General features: G+C 36.8%; 1 protein-coding gene across 1 annotated transcript in view; it reads right to left on the bottom strand.

Annotated features, from left to right (window-relative positions):
* The window catches only part of COL19A1 (collagen type XIX alpha 1 chain), a 186104-nt gene that overhangs the window by 35889 nt on the left and 126045 nt on the right, over positions 1 to 24170 (bottom strand). Inside the window, exons 17-30 of the mRNA XM_065632140.1 lie at positions 17624 to 17677; positions 13104 to 13166; positions 12272 to 12316; positions 11273 to 11308; positions 10036 to 10071; positions 9878 to 9931; positions 8631 to 8684; positions 6366 to 6419; positions 5038 to 5127; positions 4659 to 4703; positions 4479 to 4556; positions 3151 to 3186; positions 2995 to 3048; positions 2853 to 2906 (exon numbers count right to left, since the gene is read on the bottom strand). Coding sequence (XP_065488212.1) covers positions 2853 to 2906; positions 2995 to 3048; positions 3151 to 3186; positions 4479 to 4556; positions 4659 to 4703; positions 5038 to 5127; positions 6366 to 6419; positions 8631 to 8684; positions 9878 to 9931; positions 10036 to 10071; positions 11273 to 11308; positions 12272 to 12316; positions 13104 to 13166; positions 17624 to 17677 — 753 coding nt within the window. The remainder of the gene's footprint in view (positions 1 to 2852; positions 2907 to 2994; positions 3049 to 3150; positions 3187 to 4478; positions 4557 to 4658; positions 4704 to 5037; positions 5128 to 6365; positions 6420 to 8630; positions 8685 to 9877; positions 9932 to 10035; positions 10072 to 11272; positions 11309 to 12271; positions 12317 to 13103; positions 13167 to 17623; positions 17678 to 24170) is intronic.

Raw genomic sequence — 24170 nt, 5'->3', positions numbered from 1 at the left:
GTGCCTTCCATACCTATTCTACTTACGGTGCTTTTAAAAATTTTTTTTTAATTTTTTTTTTTAATTGAGCACTTTATGCTCATCTGTCTTGAGTTTAACCTTGATGGCTTCAGGCTGCCTCTGAATTTTAAGTTTTGATTATATCTTCAAAAAGCCAACAATCTACCCCAGTCCAATTGCAGTTTATATCTACTTATCCTAAACAGATTAAATCACTGACAAGAACCGGGCATGGGAGAGACTTCTCCTTCCAAGTTTGACAGGAATCTGCTGATAGACACCCATATCCATAGTTTTTGATAAGCATTAACTGTATGGCAATTATTTCAAGAGCATTTTTGTGTGCTTATAGAAACATCATGAGGACAGTCTCAAGGTTTTATTGAAGCCAAAATATATAACGTGACTATTTCCCTGTCTTTCCCAAGAAAGTTAAACCTCCAAAGCTGGAAATCTGATTTATTCCATGACTGGTTCTTAACAAAATTATGCCATCTTGTGTTTGTACTTCATCATTCATATCACTGGTACTTAGAATTAATTAAGAAAAAATTAATATCTTTCTTGCAATCAGGTTTTTTTCAGCTGACTTATTATCCTCTGGTTTCTTCTCTATACACCTTTTATGAAGATACATTTTCTGTTAGCATCTCTTGCTTCCTCAAAAGCCACATCTTCCTCAAAGTACTCAAAGGTAACTGCTAATCATTCAGAGACTATTTTGGTTCATTCTTTGGGTGAAATACTAGACCTTCATGTTGTGTCTAAAAACTCTTTAACTCATTCTTTTTGTATTAAATTAATTCATTAATTAAATACATTTTATATATTCTTTGAAAAGCAATATTTTTTAGCAAACGGTTAAAATCCACTGAATTATCCAGCTTTCTCTGCATAGTCTATAATTTTGTCTCCTTGATTATTAAATAATAGACTTAGTTGGTCTTTCAAATAATTGTATGCACAGTGCCTTTTTTCTTGTTTTTATGTCCATTCCTAACTGAAACTCATTTTACATCTCAATCTTTCTGAGTCGCTGACTTGAGATCTACCTTCATACTCGAGGAAAATGACAGAGCTGCTTTGACATACTTTAGGCCTTTGAGGAGTCACTGATACTTGTGCTTCTTAAAGCACTGGACCTGCTAATGTGGGAACCAAAGAACCAGCTGATAAGAATGACCATCCTGATCCCTGAAAACAAACAGCACATGCATGGTAGGTAGTTCCTAGGCTGACTATTCTCTCTCAGATTAAATCTTTGTGTGATTTTGGATCTAGTTTATCCCTCAATAAGCTCCATGCTGTCAGTCCTCAGGCTTACTTGTGGACTGCCACGCACCTGTACCAGCAAATGTTCAATTGAAAGCATGATATATTTTATTGTCTAACGCATCCCTGCAGCAGCTCTGGAGCATTTCTAATTGCTTCACAGGCTAGCAGCAGTTTGCAGACTCGCATGGTAAACCCTGCCTTAGATTGCTAGACACTTGGAGATGGACCTCCCTCATAAGACATGATGCAAGTTTCTGCATTTGAGGAGTATGTGAGATGGTCAGGTGCGTGAAGAATTGCTGGTTTAAGAGATGAACAGACTAACACCAATGAGATACTCTACTCCCTCACTGAAAATGCTCCTCACCAAGGCATGAATTTGGCTGAGATTTGGCTAAATAACATAATGCAGTTCCAATGCTAGGTTTTGTATTTCTTTTCCTTTGTTCTGATATGTTTCAAATAACTACTGCAATCACACTGTCTCCCTGTTATTTTGAAAAGCGTGCCTTTGATATTTCCCAAGAGATTTTTTCAAATCATATAAAACCAATAGGATCACAAACGAGTTTAACTTTTTTTTTAAGCTCTAGTTTTGGTTTGTTTCTTCCAACCATCTACAGATTTTTATTCATTTTATTTATATTATTATATTTAATTTATATTGAACAACCACTCAGGGAATTCAGAAAGATTCATTTGCTGTCATGAAAGTCTCTCTAAGCATTTCTTTCTAAAGAGAAATTTGCTTTCTGAGAGTTTTGAGGTAGTAGTTTGGACTCCAGACAGGAGGAGGAATAACAATGGAAGTTTTGCCTTTATGCCGATTTTGCAGATATGCACATCAGACTCTCCTGACTCTCATGTAAAATACTCAAATTTATCTTTAAGGGTACAGTTTGGACTGAGGCATGTGCAGGCATTTTGGATCTTGTGGTGCCGGACTTCACAAAATCTGTAAAGCCATAACATTGTTAAATACAAATCATTGCTGTAATACACACCCAAGAGGAGATGAGAACTCCTAAAGTGTGGTGAAAGATCAGAATTTATTTAGTGTTTTTGTTTTCAAACCTAGCCACTAGTGCTAAAGGGAATTTTTTGCATTAGAGACTATTATCAGAATTTCATCAAAAAATAATGTCGTCTTTCTGTGGCACAGCAAAATTAGCTTTGGAATCCCCAAACCTTTCTCTTCAGTCTTTAATAGGAATTATCAAAATATACTCCTGAAAATTTGCATTATACAGAACTGCTGCTGAGACTGAGGAACACTATGCCAAGTTACAGCCTGCCACAAACTCTAGTATATAAACGGTAACACCTGAAAAAAAGGTATTTATCCTGTATACATTAACAAATTTAATTTATACTGCAATATAATCAAGCAAAAAACCAACCAAACAAACAACAACAAGCAACCAAACCAAACAAAACCAAACCCCACAGGATATAATAATTGAAAAGTCAAATTAATTTAATCAGTTGGACTTCTAGACTTGTTAGGTTATCTCAACTACTTTAAATTTAAAATATTTGCACCAAAGCAAATGCACAAGTTTTCTGTGTATACGTACAGGATCACCTGGGGGGCCTGGTAGCCCTGGCTTTCCATCTCTTCCTGGAGTGCCCTAGAAACAAATATAAAATTTGATGGCCGTTAATCATTGAAGTGGGACACATTGCTTTTTGCTGAATATATAAAGAACTGTCACTTACATTAATACCAGGGCTACCTGGAGTTCCTGGTAGTCCTGGGGGTCCTCTAGGGCCCTAAGAGCAGGAAAGGTCTTTTAGGATTTAAGAGTATTTTTCTTTTGCTGTAAACTTCTTAAACTAACGGTTTTTATATTAAAGAGAAAACTTATATCATACCTGCACACCTGCTGATCCAGCTGGACCTATAGGACCCTGCAAGAAAACTCCAAAGTTACCACTTTTTGGAATAAGGGAGATGAACTTCATTAAAAAAATATTGAATGTGGGATATTGGTGCAGTTTGCATTGCAATAAAGACTTTATGTAAGGTTTGGCTTTAAATCCAAATATAACTTTGCCAAAATTACATATTTCAATATTTTGCTGAGGCCCATTTTTAAGGGCAAGTACTACCAAAGAATAACGATCTGTAGGGAAATTTCCTATTTAGCTAGGAGATTCATAAGAAAAGCTGATATTCAGATGAATGAAAATAAATTAGATCATTTAAATATAAATGGGTAATTTTTAAAATTCAGATTTGAAAATATCATCACTGAGTACATTATTTTTAAGGATTATTATTTTAGATTAAGATCTCAGTGTGAATCTCTAGTCACCTTTCTCAAACATTTTCTTTCTGTACCTGAGTCTTGTCAACAAACTGAAATGTGCCAGTCTGCACTGAATGGAGATTGCCCTATGCACCACAGTAGAACTCACATAATAACATGTACCACCTACCATCTACACCATCAGTAGCATCATTTTTTTTGTGTAATACTCTGAAGATGCTGTAGATAGCATTATTTAAAGGCAATAAAAAGAAACAAACTTGGGAAACCAGCTGAATAAATGAAGCCGTTATTGCTATACAAGTTATTTAGTATGAATTTTCTAGATACACTGCATCAACTTGTTTCATGTTTGAATTTAAACTGCACAGAAATGTGTGAAGCAAGCTGTGCAAAATCAGGACTTCACTATTTCCTGGCATAGTACCCTGCACTGTCAGAGTCTCATTTACAAGCAGTAGACCTAAGCTTGTAATTAGCAGTTATCACAAATGCAAAAGCTAGGAGCTGGTGTGAAGCCTTCTACATCTCTTCCACGTCTCTTTGCCTTTTCCAGTACCAGCATGGATTTCAAAATGCATCATCTACGATGTCGAGTATACGTCTTCTCTCGTACCAGTACTCAGGCTGGTTTTGCTGACAACTGCTAACAGTTGTTGCTTAGAAACAGACACAGTTAGTCTGAAGATGTCTCAAACATCATCACTAGGAAGCTCATCTGTAAAGTAGCTATTGACACTTTCAGTTCTCCAAGGCTTCCATTTGTCACTTAGCACTAGATCTTTCTGGGTCTGGATAATGGGAAAGGATGTCGAGCTGGGAGTCAAGTCAGAAGGGAGTTCATGGCTTGGCTTTTTACTACGCTCTCTTGTTGCAGTTTCTCAGTAATGTACAGTGAGAAGCCCAAATTCTGGGAGTTGTTATACTTACTGGTGATCCCTGGATGCCTATTCCAGGGGGGCCCATCTCCCCAGGTGCTCCTTGTACACCAGGTAGTCCTCTTTCTCCCTGAGCAGGGTACAAGGCTTTCAGTTACAACAGGTCTGAAAAATGTAAACTAGCATATTATCCTTTTTTTTTTTAAAAAGAGAAATAATATATTTTTTATACCTTTGGTCCCCGTGGACCAGGGTTTCCAGGAATACCAATGGGACCCTAAAAAAAAAAAAAAAAAAAAAATTGTGTTTTGAAATCAAAGGGACTAGCTGAATTTTATTGCCAAAATTAGTCATCCTTTAGAAATAAAGGATGACAGATTTCCATATGTCTTCCTTGTTAATACCACCGTCACATGGAGCATGTGAGTCTTGCACTATTTCTGGACTATATTTCAGTGCACTTACAATACTATTATAACATATATTTCAGTTTTTGAATTACATCCAAAAAAATACTTGTTTTGATTTCTTTCATTGCACAATGAGAATTCTTTAACAGTTGTCCCTACAGGAAATAAAATCATAAAAGCCTTTTCAAATCATGCACTTACTGGTGTTCCAGGCAGACTTGGTCCAGGAGGCCCCACATCACCTTTTGGACCTGGATATCCAGGTGGTCCCCTAATCCCACCAGGGTCTCCCTACAAGATAAATTTGAATCACTAATCAAGATGTGAGAATTTTGTCTTATGGAAAAACTCTAAATATTATCAAGGTTATCCTAGAAAGTGCCAGTACTGTGAGAAGAATTAGAGAAGGAAAAAACCCCATATTTTCCTTCAAAAATTACAGAAAAAGAAAAGGCATGGACAACACAACCACTAATAGTAACTAGCATTCTCTCAGTTTTCCATGCTTGCAATGCATCTGGATCTACATTTCTTTGTCCCCAGGCCCCTCGCACACGTGTTGTCATTAAAACCTGCCAGTTAATCACAATAACAGGTTTGAAATGTTTCTCTCCAGCTCTCTAACCCTAGTGCTACAACCCTGGTCTTCACTGTATTCCTGTTTACACCTCTATTTCTCACTTCAATGTACACAGTGTCTCTTGTGCCACATCTCTACAACCCCTCCTGCTCACACGGGTGAATTTGTGCCTTTCAGTCTGCTGTCCTCCTGTCTTTGACATACGCCTGCATCGTTCTCTGTGATTCTTTCTGAATCCACTACTTCTCATTTTGCAAGGCGAATACGTTTCTGTCATTGTTCCACAGTTATTTTCTTCTCCTATCTTATCAGCTCACTTCTTCCAACTACTAATGGATTTTATTAGTTTCCTTTGTACCCCACAATCCATAAATACCGTAACACATCACATAGCTCACAAAATGCCTGTATATCCTCTTTTCTCCCATTCTCTACATTCAACATATACACACATGCCATTTTTACCGCTTGCTGATGCAGCTGAATTCTAACTAAGGGATTTCTACACAGCAAAATACAATGCCATAAAGAGATCCCAACCTTGGCTCACATCTGAGAGTGTATAGCTGCCCTGGTGCTCTGCCAAGATGAATGTGTCTGACTGTGAAGTGGGATTTTACACATTAGTCTGGTTAGGACACTACACTGAAAAGGCTGTTCTGTGGTCAGGACCTGAACTGACATTTCTGCACTGCACAGATTTGATGTAAGAGCCCAGTGCAACCTCCTTGAAATATTACTGATATTATGAATCTAAAGAGCAATTGGGCTGCCAAATCGGCCTGCAGCATCTCCGAGGAGCAGACAGGGGGATGCTGCTTGTATATTTTAAAATCAGTTCATAAAGCAGCAACACAGATGCACTACAGAAGGATGGAAGGTTACTTCAGAGATGACAGTCTAATACACTTTAACATATTGAGCTTAATTAAAACCACATAAAACATACCTTGTCTCCTTTAACTCCTGGGTCTCCAGGTACCCCGTGCTCTCCTGCTAAGCCCTGGAATTTATAAAAATATAAATGTACACTTTAATAGCTATTCCCTTAAAGATTATCTAAAATTACAAAAGAAAATGTGTTTACACTGGATTATTTACTGTGCATTAGTACTGACCCAAAATGTTAAAGAGTACAAGTTAATGAATGCTTCTTCAAATATATGAATCATTTTTCTTTAAGTTGAAATGTAATAATCAAGATTATTTTCTGGACTCTATCAGGGTAGAATGGCAAAGACTGACAAGTTTATTTTTTAAATTTCAAAATAATTCCAAGTCCTGGAAAACAATCTTTTTTTCAAGGAAGGCAGTAGCAGGTACAAACTTGAGTTTTAAATAAGTATATCAACTTTTTGCCTATGAAGGGCTGTATGATTTCCTACACTAGATAATTATTCAAATTTGTGTCTTAATAGCCTCAATGAATTTCTACTTCTGCACATTACTTAATCCACCAAATTCCTTTAAAATGTTTTAGATATTTAATGGACAGTCAAATATTTTCAGCAAAATAAAAATATTCCTTCCTTTCATCTAAACCTTCTCATCTTTTACATTTTGATTTTAACTTCAGTATTTTCCCTTGCCCTCTTCATGAAAGATTTGTTATAAATGTGGAGAAATGAAATAGATTAAAATATAAAGAGAAGCTATTTAAATAATAAGGAAAGTTAAACTGTGTTCTCTTACTACGCTGTAACAAATACAGAAAACTTTTCCCATAACCCTTCAATGTTATTCAACCAACTATAGTGTCAAGCATTTTATTAAGAATACCAATAATTTCCACAGTAAATTATAAAATTGTCAAAACTGCTGAGGCGTCCCATCCTCTCCACTACTCTTGGGGGACCTCCCTCAGCAGGCTGTGATACTGATGTTCAATAAACCACCTGTACTCTGCTTCTGATGCTACTTGGCCTGTAGTGGATCTGGATATTGGAGTTTACTTAAGAACTACTGAGATGAGGGATTTTACCCTTCTTAAATATCTCGAACTCTCACTCTCCTTTGTTCCCCTGTTTATTTTCATTGAGTCCTGACTTCCGTTTCCTGCGGAAAGATTGTTGCTCATGTGGGATGGTTGGGCAGCAAGTTGTCTTGGTTTGTGCTGTGCAGCTGCTCACAGTTACCAGCCTCAGGTGTTGGCAATTGTTTCCATGCATCACCCTGATCTCCACAACCTTCCCCAAGTTCTAGGACATTTCCTTCAGCCAAGATATTCCCCTTCTTCCTTGAGACAACACCTCTTTCCTTTCAGGAACCCTTCTATTTTGGCACCACTTCTTCTCGCAGGTGCCCTCAGCCCTACAAGTAGTAGGCTTCTGCTTGAGAGTTCCAAAGTTCAGGTTTTGACATTCTCGCATGGACACACACACATCATCTGCCACCTGTCAGTGTTCACAAATTAAGCTGGTTTTCACCTATGGCAGCCATAGAATGGCTTTAGGCACTTTATGACTGTGAGTCAGCCACTGCACAACTAAATTGGAACATCAACCAACAATATTAACAATATCTCATTCCACTTCCCGCAGAAGTATTTTAGTAAGTTAATCTATCAAAGAGTAATTAAAAAGGGGGTTTTCTATTAAATTCTTTCCAACCAATACTTCCACTCTCTGGCTATAGATTTTAATATTGTCCCTAGTTTTAACAGAATTATGTCTTACTCTGAATAAAAGTTTTACTCATCAACCTGAACTAAATGCTAAGACAACAAACATAATCATTCATTCTTTTCACCTTACTTATCTTTACCCCTTTTACAGGAAGTAAAATAACTCAGAATAATACAAAACCATAGCCAGAAATAAGGAAGGCCATGCGTTTAAGTCCTTGGGGTACTCCTATTTTCCCTGTTTCTTCTCACTTCATTCTACACACACTGTCCTTTCCAGTGCACAATATAACATTATTAAAACTTTGCTAGAGATTCTTTCACTTTTCACCTACTCTTGTGAGACAAGAGTGATTTTTGTAGAGTTAATTACCTGTGCAGATCAATACTATCATCCTTACTTGTGCAGATGGTAACACGAGGACAACAAGAATATAAGCAAACAGCAGAACTCTATCCCGAGGCATCTCATATTACTGTGCTTTGATGGCTGATTGCTATAGTACCACCCACAAAAGCAGCACCTGTGGTAACTTCTGCGGTACGGCTTCACTGGGTAACTGCTCACACACCACACTTGTACATACATACCACTTCTCCTGGCAGTCCCCTGGGTCCAACAGGTCCTGGAGGTCCTTGCAGTCCCTGTGAAATGATATAGCACATGTTTGAGGTAAAAGACAATCAACCTGTTGTAATTCCGTGTGAAGGATTCTTATATAGAAATAAATGAAAACACATGGCATTAAGAATTACCTTCCACATGGAGTAAGAAGTACAGAGTTCACTTAGTCTCCCTTAATCTAATGTTTAATCCAATAAATCTTTGTGACTAATACATACAAAATACAAAGTATGTATACAAAGCAAATATAAATAAGTACAAAGGCACAGCATAAATGGAAAGACAAATCAAAAGGGGTAAAACAAGGAGATTCTTCCTCAAGGGACAGATCCAGAAGTGATTTGTGAACTACATAAGTGCTCCATCTCTTTTTGGAATAGATCTCATCAGGAAGAATAAAGACCACTGAAGAAAAAGAGGATTGTGATGTACACATAAAAAGATGACTTAGTGCAAATCCTAAGGATCCTTTGGATCTCTGTGAGCCTCTTCAGGAAGGTATACAGTGTGATGGTGACCTAGATTTCCACTGCAGTAACAACTATTTCAGCAGTCCCTACCAAGGAGGGACATGAGTCTCCAAAGAGCAGTCTAAGGAGTTAGAGTGGAGACTCCTTTTTAAGACTACAGTTTTGTGGACTCTGTAGCTGCCTCTATTCCCTCCGGGGCTGCTTGGGTGATCTAAGGAACTTGGGTACTATCATATCCAACAAGAACAGTGTTGGGTAGAGGCTATATTTTCGGTTTCCAATTCTACCTTAATTTGATCCAATTCAAGGCATCATGAGAGATCCTCATAGTGCTTCAGTTACTGTCTTCAAATCAAGGCAATAACTACTTTAACATTACCTGCAGTCTTTAAACATAGGAACCACTGATGTACTGGCAGAGGTTACTCCTTGCCTCACTGGTGATTAAATAGAATACACCCAGCTACCAGGAGATTTGTGATTGCAAAATGAGTGCTCATATTCTTGAGTGACCAAATAACATTTGAGCTTTGCATAAATATTCCTTGCTGAGCGATGTTGAGATCAACAACAATTTTGTGAATGAAAAGTACAATAGCCATGATCCATTCACAAACTTTTGATGTAAACTATTTGCATACTCTGCCCTTCCATACCAGCTAAAGAAGTAATAGCATTCTGAGTCCTCTTATATAACATACAATGCAATGGCTGTTCATACCACAAAAATACCTGTCACATACCATTGGTCCTGGATTTCCAATAAGACCAGGTGGTCCAGGTTCTCCTGTTTCACCCTAATGATAATGTTTGAGGAAAAAAAAATAATCCAAATTTAGTGTTTTGTCTCCCAGCTATGTCCACCAGCAATGCATACAGTTTGTACAAGTAAAAAAAATACCTTGTTTCCTTTTGATCCTTCCGTTCCAGTTTCTCCCTGAAAATAGCAGGTATGACCATAAGTAGTCAAAACTTTAACCAAGATCAACTAAGGTTTAATTTGCTACCTTAAAATATTGTAATATAGTTTGCAAACTTAACAAATATCCAGAAAGCATTAAAGAATTTCTGATGCTTTTTGTAAACTCTGGAAGGCATTCTTCTTTCAAACTATTCACAGAATCACAGAATGTTAGAGATTGGAAGGGAACTCAAAAGATCATCTAGTCCAATCCCCCCGCCGGAGCAGGAACACCTAGATAAGGCTACACAGGAAGGTGTCCAGGTGGGTTTTGAATGTCTCCAGAGAAGGAGACTCCACAACCTCCCTGGGCAGCCTGTTCCAGTGTTCTGCTACCCTCACTGAGAAGAAGTTTCTTCTCAAATTTAAGTGAAACCTCTTGTGTTCCAGTTCGAACCCATTACCCCTTGTCTTACCATTGGTTATCAGTAATTATGTTTGTATATTTTCCTACTGTTTTAAAGAAAAATTGTTTGAAAACATCACCATTTGCTTAAGAGCTTCTCCAGGCTAAAGCCTGTTACTCACCACTAAATCCTATTGGTGACATAGTTTTCATCTCCAAAACCACACATTATTATAGTATGCCTTATTTAGGTTATTGTAATATGCTAACCACAAGTGCCTGAGCAACCTTCAGTTGTGTATTAAACAACACAACTAGCTTTGGTCACATGTCACAAAAGAGGACAACAGTTAATTAAAAATAAGCGACACATGTAAACAGACCCTTAAAGAATGCATGTTTTGAAAATATCCCCCAGAATACAAAAAATTATGCACACATAAAATGGGTATAAGAAAACTGCCTGATGTTAAATTCCACACTGGAAACAGGTAAAACAATTAATTAAAATAATAGAGTTCAGTTCACATATAATTTTGGGAAATAACTGAAAGGATCTTCAGGCAACAAAAAAAGCGTATACGTTAAACTCAGTTCAGGGACTGTGCACCAACTACAGAAACGGAGAAGAACAGAGCATGTCCATTTTTTTTATTTATAACCTGTATGAAGTTGATGCACATGTAAGAAGAAGACAACAAATATGCTATCCTACATAATGACTGAATCTAAATAAAGTGTACAAATAAAAGAATTACAGCACGAACACAGTATGAAAATCATATCAAATGTAAATTATTCACATCATCAGTTCAAAACAGCTATACTTACTGGATCTCCCTTGTCCCCTTTTTCAGAAGGCTCTCCCTATGGAAACATAGGAAAGGTTAACACAGATTTGTTTCAAATGGTAAATAGTACATATGTCTGGTTTTGGTGAAGAGTCCTTGAAAAATGTTGCTTTTTTTTTAACCTACGTAAAATGTAAGTACATGAAATCCAAAAGTTTACTTGAGGAATGAAGTTTATTTAATGACAAGATTGCGACATGCGTGATCCTTTCAAGCAGGAAAGGGTCAAGAACATGAACTAAAAAGAGAGTGATGACACGTTAAAGCAACGTACAAATCCGACAACTTCTCAAACCCAAGTGCTTTATAACACACAAAATCATGAATCTGATGTATCGACAGAGTAAAAAAGTTTCTGCCATTTGAAAACTGTTCATGCACAAGGATACAACCAAAGAAACCAGCTGAAAGCCTAAAAGCTGAATGGCAAAATGCCTGTTATGAGGAACTGTGTACATTACATGTTCCTAGAAAAAAACGCAATATACACCTATGACCAAGTAACATCACTCCCCCTCAAATCTTTCTGGAAAATCTAAACTTAATCTAAAATATATTTAATTAGGAATTTTATTTACAAATTTTAATAATTTAAAGACTCCTGCTTTTTCATATAGATTTGGAAGATTACCTTTGTAACTTGTAAGAGTATGAATGGCAACTAATTCATGAGGCAATCATTGATCACAAACTTATATAAACATAATTTTAAACTGGCATTCAGTAAAAGTCTGAATGTGTTTAAAGTTAAGGAGCTCGTGAGCTGTTGGAACAAGGAAAATTATTTGCATACATAAATATTCTCTCAAGGGGAGGCCTGAGTAAATTAAAATTACTAAGGACATTCAGATACTGACAGATTTTCCTAGGCCCAAATATATTTTCTTGATCCTGAGTATATTTTCCAAAATTTGATTCATAATCAGCATGCTCAGCCACCTTCTAGTATCACACACGAGCACAGAAGGAATTCTTTTACCTTTTCTCCTTTTGCACCAGTCATTCCCAGTTCTCCTTTTTGACCCTTTTAACAAAATAAATTATATTTCAAACTTATAATCTAAAGAATGCAAATTAACCCTTCCTCTTATATAACTGTGTTTTGTTCTGTGTAAGACACAAAAAAACTTAACTTTTCTGCAGAGAAATTTGAAATTTAATCATCTCCAAATTAATCTAAATCACTGTTTTCATTAGCAGATCTACAGGCTTCTCAATTAAAAATAAACATTGTCTATCCTGTGATATACCAGAGTATTTGTCTCTTTTCTTCCAAGTTTAAAAGGCATACAATTGTCAAAAATTCTTCCACTGTTTAAAAAAGACGGACGCCTATAAACAATATACTGTCATGTGAAGTGGATTCAGAATTTGACCTCCACGTAACTTTCATAGGATAACTTCCATAGTTTTGGTTCCAAAAGTTCCACTGTTACAGAGCACCTGCTTTAAATATTCATGATTTATTACTAAATTATTTTCTGAATTTTTACTTTCTTAGAGTCTTCCCCCCACAACCAGCAGGCCAGCTTTGACTTCTCCTCAGTGTTCTAGAAGCCACGCATAATTCTTCCTGCAGTTTCCCTTTCTTGCTACCAGAGATCAGAGGAGAAAGGTTCACAGGCTGCACCTGCAGGAAGCCATGGTGAGTTGCAAATTGGTCTACACTGATCAAAGAGGCAGTAATATCTAAAATCTATTCCTTCAAAGACCATTGTGATAAATCAAATAACAGATACTGTGTTAGAGTTGACAGAGACACGTTAGATAGGCACTTTGAAATTTCTCCAAATTTCATCTAAAATGCTTACAATGTCTCCCTTCTGGCCTTTAGATCCGGGGGTCCCAAGTAATCCTAGTAGTCTTGCATCACTCTGGGAAGAAGAATATCACCACAAAGATCAGAGAAAAGAACACGTCAACATTTACGTACAGTAACAATTTATTTACCACAACAATTCCATGTAATTTACCACCATGTAAATTCAGAAATCCTAATTTACTACTAGAAAGGGATACTAAATGCCTATGCAGTACATCTAAGTAACGTATTGCAGCAAAACATCCTTTGTCATGCATTTATACTCTAGTTAAGTGAGCAGAAGATGAACAAAAGCATAAAAGGGAAATGTCTATGTTGAATAGTGCTGTGCAAATCTATTATTTTTTTTTCTTAGCTCAATGCAAAGAACGTATTTTTACACTTATTATTACAGTATATTTATCAAGTATGTTAGAAAGGAACAATAAAAATAATTTCTTTCCTATGACAAGAACACAAGCTTTTTACTTTGGACCAGCATGAAACAGAACCAATTTAAGTCTACTACAATAGTGAGACAGAAGGAGAGGGGATGAATATGATCAAAAGGCTCTTCACACTGCTCCTCTAAGAAGACAGACAGGTTTAAGGACCAGGGGTTCAGGTTGTATACTTGCTCAGGTTATTATTGCACTGCATCTATTTACTCTTTCATACAATGTAAAGACACAATAAAAAACAAAGCATATGGTTTCCTCCTCAGAAAGCCAGGCTCAGACTACCTAAGCGGAACACGTTTTTGTTTTAATGACAATGGAAAAAGCAACAAAACGAAATGAAAAATGAGCCTGGGTCTGGACTCAAGAAGTCCAAGCCCTAGAACACCTGCTACTGGGCTGTGCGGGACCTCTGAGCAAGCCCAACCCCTTGTCATGTTCCAGTTTCTGTATCTCTAAAATGGAAAAAACATCATAATGAATAGAAGTGCCATTTACACTCTGTTAATATTTGCAGAAGTTGATAACTGAATATAGCCTGAATAAAATTAATTATTATGTTATGAACATTAATGTCCTGAAGAATCTTCTTTGGTGTTTAGGGTTGGTACAACTGTTACTACCCTAATTATCAAAATCAGCTGCAGAGTAAGAGGCAGATAACCAAAGAAGGGACCTGATAATTGCTGAGAAGTAGTTGACCACCACTTGACTGGGAGCAATTTATGTGTCTGTTATTATTTCTTTTGCCTACATGGAAAGAAAAAAAGGGTACTAGACCAAATAATTATTTTTATGCTCTTTGCATATTTATAGGTCATTTCCTCTTTACAACAAAATGTTAGTAAAATATGCAAAAGAAAAAATGTCTTAGAAAAGTAATAACGAATTATTCAAGAATAATCTATAATGATTATAAATTATAATGATTTTGAAACATTTCCTGAGCAGATTGTGATGTAGTTTCAGTTGCTTTGTGTTGTGGTTACATTTTTATTTTTATGCGTTGGAGGACATTTTAGATTAAACCAATCTGTATGCCCCTTCCAAAGTTATTAAGAAGCAGGTTTGGCTGAAATGACCTTTTATCTATGTACAGAAAACTGGTAAATAAAAAGATGACAAGCAGAAGCCTTGAAAGCCCAGGCAAAGGACGATAAGAGAGGCCTGAGAGTGTATAAATACAAATCACAAGGCATCATTTACCAGTCACTGGAGGAATGTAACCTGTAGAGCAGAAACAATTTCTTGGCATAACAAAGAGAACAAAATGCATGTATCGAATGCATGCAAAGCATCTCATTTACCCTGAAAGTGCAAAAGACATACCAAGAAGGAATATAATCATTGTCACACACCTTGCAAGAACAGGCACAAAGGAAGAACAAGGGAAGCAACACTCCAGCTCTGTCTCCCACCCCATTACAGATCAATGCTACTATTTATCCTCATCAGATTCCCCTCATCTTCGTTAAAGAAAGACTGCTGATCCTGGTTTGCCATTCAGCACAACTTGCTGCTGCAATCAGTAATTGTATTTCTACTGCTCTCTTTCACTGTGTACATGATCAAGTAAATTATGCTTTAAAGACTTGCACTCCAGCCTCTTTACATGATAACGTGATTGATACTGAGCCAGAAAAAGCTTGGTTGCAATAAAATATTTTAATACAGCGTGCAATTACAACTAGTCATCGATACCATACAGAAATCATAAGAATTGCAAATAATCTGCTAAGAAATAAAGAAATTATAGGAAAAATACATTATTAATTATGATGGGTCTTAAAATCTCTCTCACTGATCCCCCACATTTCTTGGTAACAGTTTCCCATGATTCCTGGAAACACCACTGCAAAGCAGCCATACTAATATCCTCAGAAAAAAGATATTAAAATCTTTATAGCAACAAAAACGTGGTCACAATTTAAAAAGTTTAAAAAAACCAAACTGAAATAAGACATTGTGAGATCCTTGAGAACACACATAAAATGTTGGAAAATGACAAGACCATTTCTTGTGGTTTAAGAAATCTCAAAAACCTCAGTATATCACTGAAATATCATCTTCCAAATGCAAATAATTGAGGCATATTCCAAATTATATACTGGAATGCGAAAGACTGCTTGGTACCTCCAAGGCGCAGAGAGCAAAATCAGCACTCATCCTACTGTGTAAAAGTGTGGGGAAAAAAGGAAAGTTTCTGGTACATACACCTGCCTAAATGAATAATCAATGGCAAAGCCGACAAGCTGTCCTTGTCTTTGATGACTTCTTTGACGACTTTGTCTTGTCCTTGATGGGAATACCCATTCCCATCCTAAAATGTATAGAAAATAATATGTTTGCTGTAGCAGTTGGAGACTTAAGTTGACTATAGAAGGATCTGAACATGTAGTTACAGAAAGTTTGTGTATTTAAAACCTGCTGCTTGGATCAGAAAGCCATCTCCTCTCTCATCTAAAACCAAGCAGCATTTCCCTGTTGAACAGTTAATTGCTCATGACAGAGTCATTAAAATCTTCAAGCTAGACAGCTGAAAGAAGAATAAAGTTTGTAAGCTGCACGGGATTTAAAAGATGATTAATTTATTGACACAGAGCAGCTGGTCTACATTTTTCCAGAATATTGTTAATTAGGAAATGTAAGACACTTTTGGAATTCTTAGAGCCTTACAACGATAAGAAAACTGATTTTCGGAGACAGATGCTTGCCTGTTCCTGAAGATCACCACTGTCTGAATTTCCTTCTGCAAAATTAACCTTAAAGAGTCTATCAGGATAAAAGAGATTAATAGTCCAGAGGTGGGGAATGAGTTACAATAAATACGGTATTGACAGAGGAAACAGCACTGGTATCAGTGAAAGCTGTCTTTGACAGGAGAAAGAAACTGGTAAGAAAACAAAAGGTATAAACCCAAAATACAGAAAACTTCAACACATACATATGAAGTGGCAGACCAAAACCAGAAAGTCTCCGGGTACTAAAATGCCCCTGTCCAGGACAGCATATAGAACTAGGCTTAATTCCCAATGCATATTCTAAGGTGATATACTGATATGGAACAGATTAAATATCAGAAAGATGAGAGAAATTACTTCAGTGATAAAAACAACTGGAAAGATACGTTTGACATGAATTTCACTCCAGAATCCCTATTCAAAAAAAGATTTTAGTACTCATCTGGGTATTTTATATAAGAAAAATATCCTGAATTCACCTGCTCTTTATAGTTATGCATTTTAATATTAAAAGAAATGGATGCCTTCTAGGTTTGACCTACATGACTTAAGGTGTGATACACGCAGCAACCTTTGTATTAAGCAAATATTCCTGTAATAGTCCTTCATCAGTCTTTGAATAAAAAAATTATTTTCTAATCAGATAAGTTACGTACTCAATTTAGCATCAATTAAGAAAACTTGCATGATCTTTGAATTATGATTCGTTAAAATGGCAGACACTACCACCACTTAAATGATTTTTAAAATCAGTGGCAAGAATTCAATTCACATGGAACACTGTTCTATGCAATTTTAATTTTTTTCTATGAAGTTCTTGTAGCTGCAGGAGATTCTATACTTAACACAATATTTTTCTTAGTCTATAATACAAACATAAGGCCAATTTTCCTGGATTGCTTTAAAAATTATGCCTCCTTGTCTTTCTATTCTACTCTTAGGATCACAACAGAGTAGGTCAAGAAAGAAGAAATGTCATGTATGGTTTAGAGCAATTAGGTTTACAAGTGCGGAGCTGGCGCTTTACACTAACAGCTAGGTGGTCTACCCACCTCCTTTTTGAGTTATACCAGGCAAAAATACATGAGTAGAAGACAGATGGGAAGTAAGACACATGGTAGCAGGATAGATAGCACAGTAGGTACGTGACTGGAGTGTGGATTGAGCCTATACAGGGATGCAGAAGGGAGACAAGGAAGGATCTGCCTTCTGGATTAATTTGGAATGTGGTTCACAGGGATCAAAACTGTGGTCATTTCTACCTTACATACTTAGTCATGAACACACGAACACACACACGCACACACACACACCACTTCAAATCTCCGTACCTCATTATAATGCGTGTTCAATGAATCCAGAATTCCTTTTAGTCCAGAAGGACCCTATATTGAAAAACATGCAGTCACTTTTATTGAACTTACGTTATGTTTACATACCTGTATTCAAAGAGCAGTGGTCACATGAAAGGGTTTAGATTTTTATTTGATTAGACAGTAAATTGTTTCCTGTAAGTTCATTTTTTTTCCCAGGCACAGAGGAGAAGAGTCAATTTCTAAACCCCTGAGTTTTGAAAAGCGGGAAAAAAATGAGATAGCTACTTTGAGGATGCAAAACTCAAGGGTGGTATCTTTTGGCTCCTATGTAATCATATTTTGAAGTTTTCTGACAAAGCATTTAAATTTGCTGTCATGATTTGCATTCTGACAGCAAAGTCTTCTCTAGCAAGATGCATCTGCTCTGTAGGAGTGCACAGAACGGCAAACACAAAATTCTCCCACATGTAGATCATTATTCTGGGAAACCCTGATGGGTCTCCTTACCAGTAAAGGTACTTCCCTTGAGGTACTGAACTTCAAAAAGATGAGAAAAAGAACCCTGGTTTTGATTAAACAAACAGGCTGCTACTTCCTTGGGGAAAAAATTTCAATCTGATGGCAAGTAACTAATAAAAGAGAGACAATCACAAAGTTCCCATGGAGTATGAAGGTATAACAAACTAGGAAGACAGTAGCCAAATTGAAGTCAAATAGGTAAAAGTTATTAAAACAGATGGATAAATCAGTAAGACCTGGCATAACATTATTGCAGCATACCAGAACAAGACAGGTATGTTCTGAGACGACATCACTAAATTATGAAATATGATCCTATGTATTTTACTGGAATTACATTGTTACAGAAAGATAGTGGCACTGAAATATTAGGGGCTATTAGGAATTTTCGGAAGCCACATGAAACATCACAGGTGCCTCACTCCCTCTTTGATCCCGAACATCAGAAGAGATACAAAGGCATAAATTATTAGATTCATTTTATTTTGGAAGTGAATTGTCACTTCGAAATTAAGCTGAAAAGTAAAGATAGTCATGATGCTTTGACTGAGATTCCCGTCAACTGATTTCTGAAGTTAATGGAAGAATTTTTACTTCAATATCTGTTTTGGAAATCCAGAAGTGGGACGGAACTGTGACAACACCGCCTGATTTTTAGATATCTCAGCTTCAATTCTGTAATCCTATAGTGTCAAATCCTTCAATCCAGAATCCTCGCAGGATTCTGTAATCCTGCAAGCAGTCAAAACCAAGAAATTATTCTCCTCTCTCATTTTCCATCATGTTGTTTCTTTTACTGTTTTTCCACAAACAAAACTGCTGTAACCACACAACCCAGGAAAGACTGAATGCTCTCCCACCAACCCCAACCTCTCAGATATTATTTGTACATCAAATAAATCATTTTTGACAAAATGTAAAGCCTTTGTACATGTCATGGCTTTGAAAAACAGACATAACCTCAAAAAACCTCAGAACTGTCTTGTGACCGAGTCAGTCAAGGGGAACTTAAGGCATTTGGGTTGCATTCTTGACTACGCCACAGCCTTTATGTTACCAGAGGTTAACCCCCTCTCTGGTTTTAGTCTTTCCATTCTCAAAAATTGACATAAATTTAACAATTTTATCTTTCCATCATTCTTTCTAAAATAAAATTAGTAAAACGAGCATACAACAACAGAAAATACATTTATTGAAGTGTGTTTTCCTAGTCTCTTTCTTCCATGCTGTTTCTTTCCACTAACATAGCTGCATAATACACTCTGAAGTCTCTACAGACAAAAAAAGAAACAGTAGTATCGGTTTGCAAGCAGAGAACAATGAAATTAACTGGAGTTGAGGAGCTGCTGTACAGGCAATTTCTAGCTTTTGAATGAGAATTTTGCACATCTGCCACTTCAGATGTTCTTCAGATTTGATGCTTTGCAAATACCAATGAAAAGCTCACTTGAGCGGGGTTTCCTTTTTCTTTTTTAATATCAAGTTGTGTAATTGAGAGATGCGAAGCACACAAAGTCTACAGTTGTATGAATAAGAAAAGAACTGAAAATGTGTCCTGATTGTTTTCCAAAATTACAAACAGGTTTCAGATGTTATTTCTATAGACAAGGCAGGAATAGAAACACAGGTGCTTAAAAGGAAATAGCTCCAAACTGTGAAATTACTGGGGTTTATAATATACTTTTCTCACTTAACTTTTATAGTCCGTCTGCATTTCTGTAAAGATGAGACTGCTGAAAAAGTCTACCCAGTCTCACAGTCCATGCAGTGAAAAGTGTAACAAGTAAATCGCACCAGTTGTATCTCAAGAACAGGCCATTTTGGAGACCTGCCAAGTGACTCAGTGTAATCACTTCTATCCACCTATTCCAGATCTGTGGCTGCCCACTAAAGTAAAATACTGTTTTTCTTATTACTACAATGTAAAGAACCATGAAACTCATCAGTGCAGATGTGTGATATTGTATAAATATTTCAAAGAGCAAATGGAAAGAATGATGAGGGCATGACGTATGCCCCAATAAAATATATTAAATAAATTACATTTTTATATGGATTTTAAAAACTCAGATGCATAGAAACAAGCAATCTGGCCAACCCTTGCCAGCCATTCCCAGCTTACCAAGTAAGCATTTCCAATGTTTTTCAAAAAGGCAGCTGAAAGGCCAGGAATACCAGAAATGCTGCTGACAATTTTCACTTATCATTGCTTTAATTTTCTGTTTATTGTAATTAACTGATAATATTCATTCGCTTTCAAAATATTGGTAGAGGAATGACAGTATTTCCTGAGGCAGAGGAAATGAGATTTCCAAGGCAAACTGCCGGCTACTTAAGATAACTACTTTGGTGGCCCTGACATACATGCTGAATAAAAAGAGACCAAAAGTGTATGGAATTAAATGAAGAAATTCAAGTCGCCTGCGAACATCTTCACTGCCTCACATGCAACACAAATGAAAAATGAAGCACTATTTTAATTTAAGACTTTAAGGAGTAACACAAATCTAATCTTCCAAGCAAGAATAGTTGTGAAGATAAAAGTTATGAAGTTCAGCCCCTAGAGAAGGTGAATGATGAACTAAATGATGAGCTTCAAGGGCTACAGCAATTGTGAAATAAATCTATTCTGGTTGCAAACACTACCTTCAGATGTGTTGTTAGAAAACAGCAGGTTTAAGATGATGAATAATTGTGATTGCAGTTTAGCAACCTGTGATTTGGCAGATCCAAATTTTATTTCCCTGCTCTGCCACAGACAGCTTCTTGGACAAGATGGAACTTGTCTAAATCAGGTAGTCCTCATGTTTTATAGCTTTAAAAACCAGCACCGACAGCACTTCCCTCCTGCCAAAGAGCAGCCCTGGGCAGAAGTCACACTCGGACTCACCCCGAAGAATGCTGCCGTGCTGGGAGAAATCTGTAGCACAACTCTAGCTTGGCACTCTCTTTATTTTAAAAACAATCTGATGTCCCATGAAAAAGAGAACTATTCAGAAATGGAATTCCTTCAGTCATAACAGTTCTAGTAGAGACAGAGAAAACTGGGACAGACAATATAAAGTTAACCCTTAATGGAGAAATCAGTAAAATTCATTTTTCTGCCCTCTCACCCACGTAAATAGAAATACCCAGCTGCTGATTTGTTTGTAAGTAAAAATAAAATTAAAAAAACCCCAACATATCCCTGCCCCAACCCCAAAACCTCCCACAAATGACCATAATATGTAAAACAGTGCCAGATATCATGAAGCTAAGCAGGGCAAATAGGAAAATAAATTATCTTCTTTTAAAAATCCAAACAAAACCAGGCCAGTAGCAATTCTACAACCCTAGACCAGCAAAGCATTTCCTCTAAGTGAAGAGTGAAAAATTGGGCCTGTGAATCCTTAAGGTAACAGCATACAAATACTAAGTTCAGACACTTTCCATACTTTTGCTTTTAAGTGCTGAAAAAGAAATGTTGTGGAAACTAGAAAGCCAATGTGTTATCTCCACGCAAAATAATCTCTGGTCTGCTGATAACCCCTGCTGTGTTGCCCAGTCCTGTAGATATTTTTGTCAGCAGCTATGGGAGAGGAAAGCTATCAGCTCAGTTCTGCAGTCAGATCAAAATGCTGTCCTTACAACCACACAGCTTCCTACTATGATTGTATTTCTTTTTGTTTCATAAAATCAGCATTTCAATTTCAGTGAAGAACCATGCAGAGCAGGATAACAGCACGTGAAAGAGACAGTATCGCTTTCAGAAGAGTTCAGAAGAAAATGCATGCAAGAAAATGTCTGTAATACATCTGAAGGGTACAGAGATTTTGATTTCACAATAATAATCCGCAGAATGCTTCTGAGACTGAAGTGAATCGTTTATTTAACAGAAGCTTTAAATTGCTCTCTAGGATCTTTAAAAGGGGGGAAGGGATCAAAAAGCACTAGAGGGAGCTGGTGTTCTACTTAACCTATTTGGATTCCTTGTTTTCAGTACAAATTGTTACCCACTGGAGTGAGCCCAGTGTGGGCACACATCTCAGCTCTCCAGTACTGAAATAACAGAACAGTACTCGAAACCAACATGAGACAGCAAGGATGCAAACCATGAATTCTGAACCACAAGAGAATAACAGAACACTTCAAAAGTCTATAATATTTAATAAACCTTAAAAAGTACTAAAAGGAGCTGGTGATATCATCTGGGTATGCTTACAGAAATACTTTTCATAACCCATCAATAAAAACCCTCATTGCCTCCTTGCCTTTTGTGGGCACAGCATTTGCTCCACAGGGAAAAATGACATAAAAGAAAGGATAAGGGAAAAATGACACAAAGGAAAGGATACCTGGAAGAAGTTGCATAGAAGAGACCCATTTTATTAAAACAGTGGTTTCATCGCTACTTGCCAATAGATCTATGTTTCTGACACTGATACTTGTTTTTAACCAAAGATGTGAAGATGATGTTAAAGGACTAGAAATTCACAACTAACATCATTTTTTCGAAAAAAAAAAAATTAAAAAAAATCCCCAGAAATTAGGTAAGGGAAAAAAAAAAAGGTACTGAGAGAGGGTTAGAAAAATCAGATTGGAGGCAGATAAGAATATAAATACGTTATATTTATAATTTTATTAATTTTATTAATATTAATTTTATTATATTTATAATTTTATTAATTCAATTAATAAAAACTCATGCTGCTTAGTAGTGCACAACTTAGAGGCCTTTTGGCTGTTCAGAATGTGGTCTCGTAATCCCTCCCTGCCCTTTTTTTGGGACTGTCCTTTATAATAAATCCCCCAAGTATTGCATCCTATCAACCGTTCACCAACTTCTTCCTCAAGGAGGCAGAAGTTTCCTTCTTACAGGTTGTTTTTGTCATTGTTGAACACCTGCCTGCTCTCCTAATATCTAAATTAAGTACTTAACCTCATGGCATAAACTGATAGATAAATTAGGTAAATTTATTGATTTCAAACACACAGTGTGTGTAGCTACCCCAGCAATTAATGACTGAATCTCCCTTTTCTCAAATACAAACTTCTTATTCTTCTGAAACATCAACCAAACACCAAACTTACTTTTTCTAGTTCATTTTTGGTGAGCGGTCAATCTGTTAAGCATTTTGTACCCTGTATATGCCAAACGTGAGACAGCAACCACCCTGCAGGTGTGATAGTTCTGTCACACTTTGGAGAGGTCAAAGTAAAGGCTGACAACATATCCATGTGCCACTACCTGCTGTTAGAAGAGAAAAGGTAACTGGAAGCACAGTCTAGCAAAATTTAATACATTTTGAGCCTTGAAAAAGAGAGGAGGAATGATGGATCATGTTAAAGTCTCCTTGGTATGTACAAGCTGTAGCACTTTAAATATGGGGATACTGCAAATATACACTAAGAGGTAATACAGCTTTTTAGGGCATGCTTTTTCTATGCATTATATTCTCAGTCTTGGAAGAACACAAGATTCTGGCGAAGCTGTCTCCAAAATATGAACTGCATCAAGGTAGTTACACCAGAAACAAATACCTTTAACCAGTACTGGCATGCTTTTCTGCTGTGTATTGCTAAGCTACAGTACCCACACAGAGTTCCTTCTACAGATGCAGCCATGCTGACAAAGTTGAGCGTCCCGTTTGCTGTAAGAAAATCTGAAACAGACCTCGGTAATAAAAGTGCAATTTAGCCTTCACTCAGAATTTCTGGTATGTCTGTCAAGGATCATACATCTTCACAAGCCTGACCTGCCGGCAAATCTATGATGACAGAAACCTGTAACAGAGCAGCAGCTTTTCACTGGGTCACAAAAAGCTAAGTCGAGTAGGTCTAACATTGAGTTCTGCCATGGTGTATGGTTTTGTTTTGGTTTTCCTTTTAAAGGTCATTTTTGCCATTTGTATTAAGAAAGATTCTGCATTGCTCCTTTCCTCTGTTTGGACTTCTGCAGTCCGCAGTTCTGTTTCAGCATTAGGAAGCCCAAACTACAAAAGACTCAAATAAGCAAGGCTTCAATATGACTATAGGCAGGGGAGAAGGAGGAGAGGAAGGGATT

Source organism: Caloenas nicobarica, chromosome 3, assembly GCF_036013445.1.
Source record: "Caloenas nicobarica isolate bCalNic1 chromosome 3, bCalNic1.hap1, whole genome shotgun sequence".
Taxonomy (NCBI): domain Eukaryota; kingdom Metazoa; phylum Chordata; class Aves; order Columbiformes; family Columbidae; genus Caloenas; species Caloenas nicobarica.
Note: the sequence above shows the minus strand (reverse complement) of the source record. Positions and strands in the feature narration are given on the sequence as shown.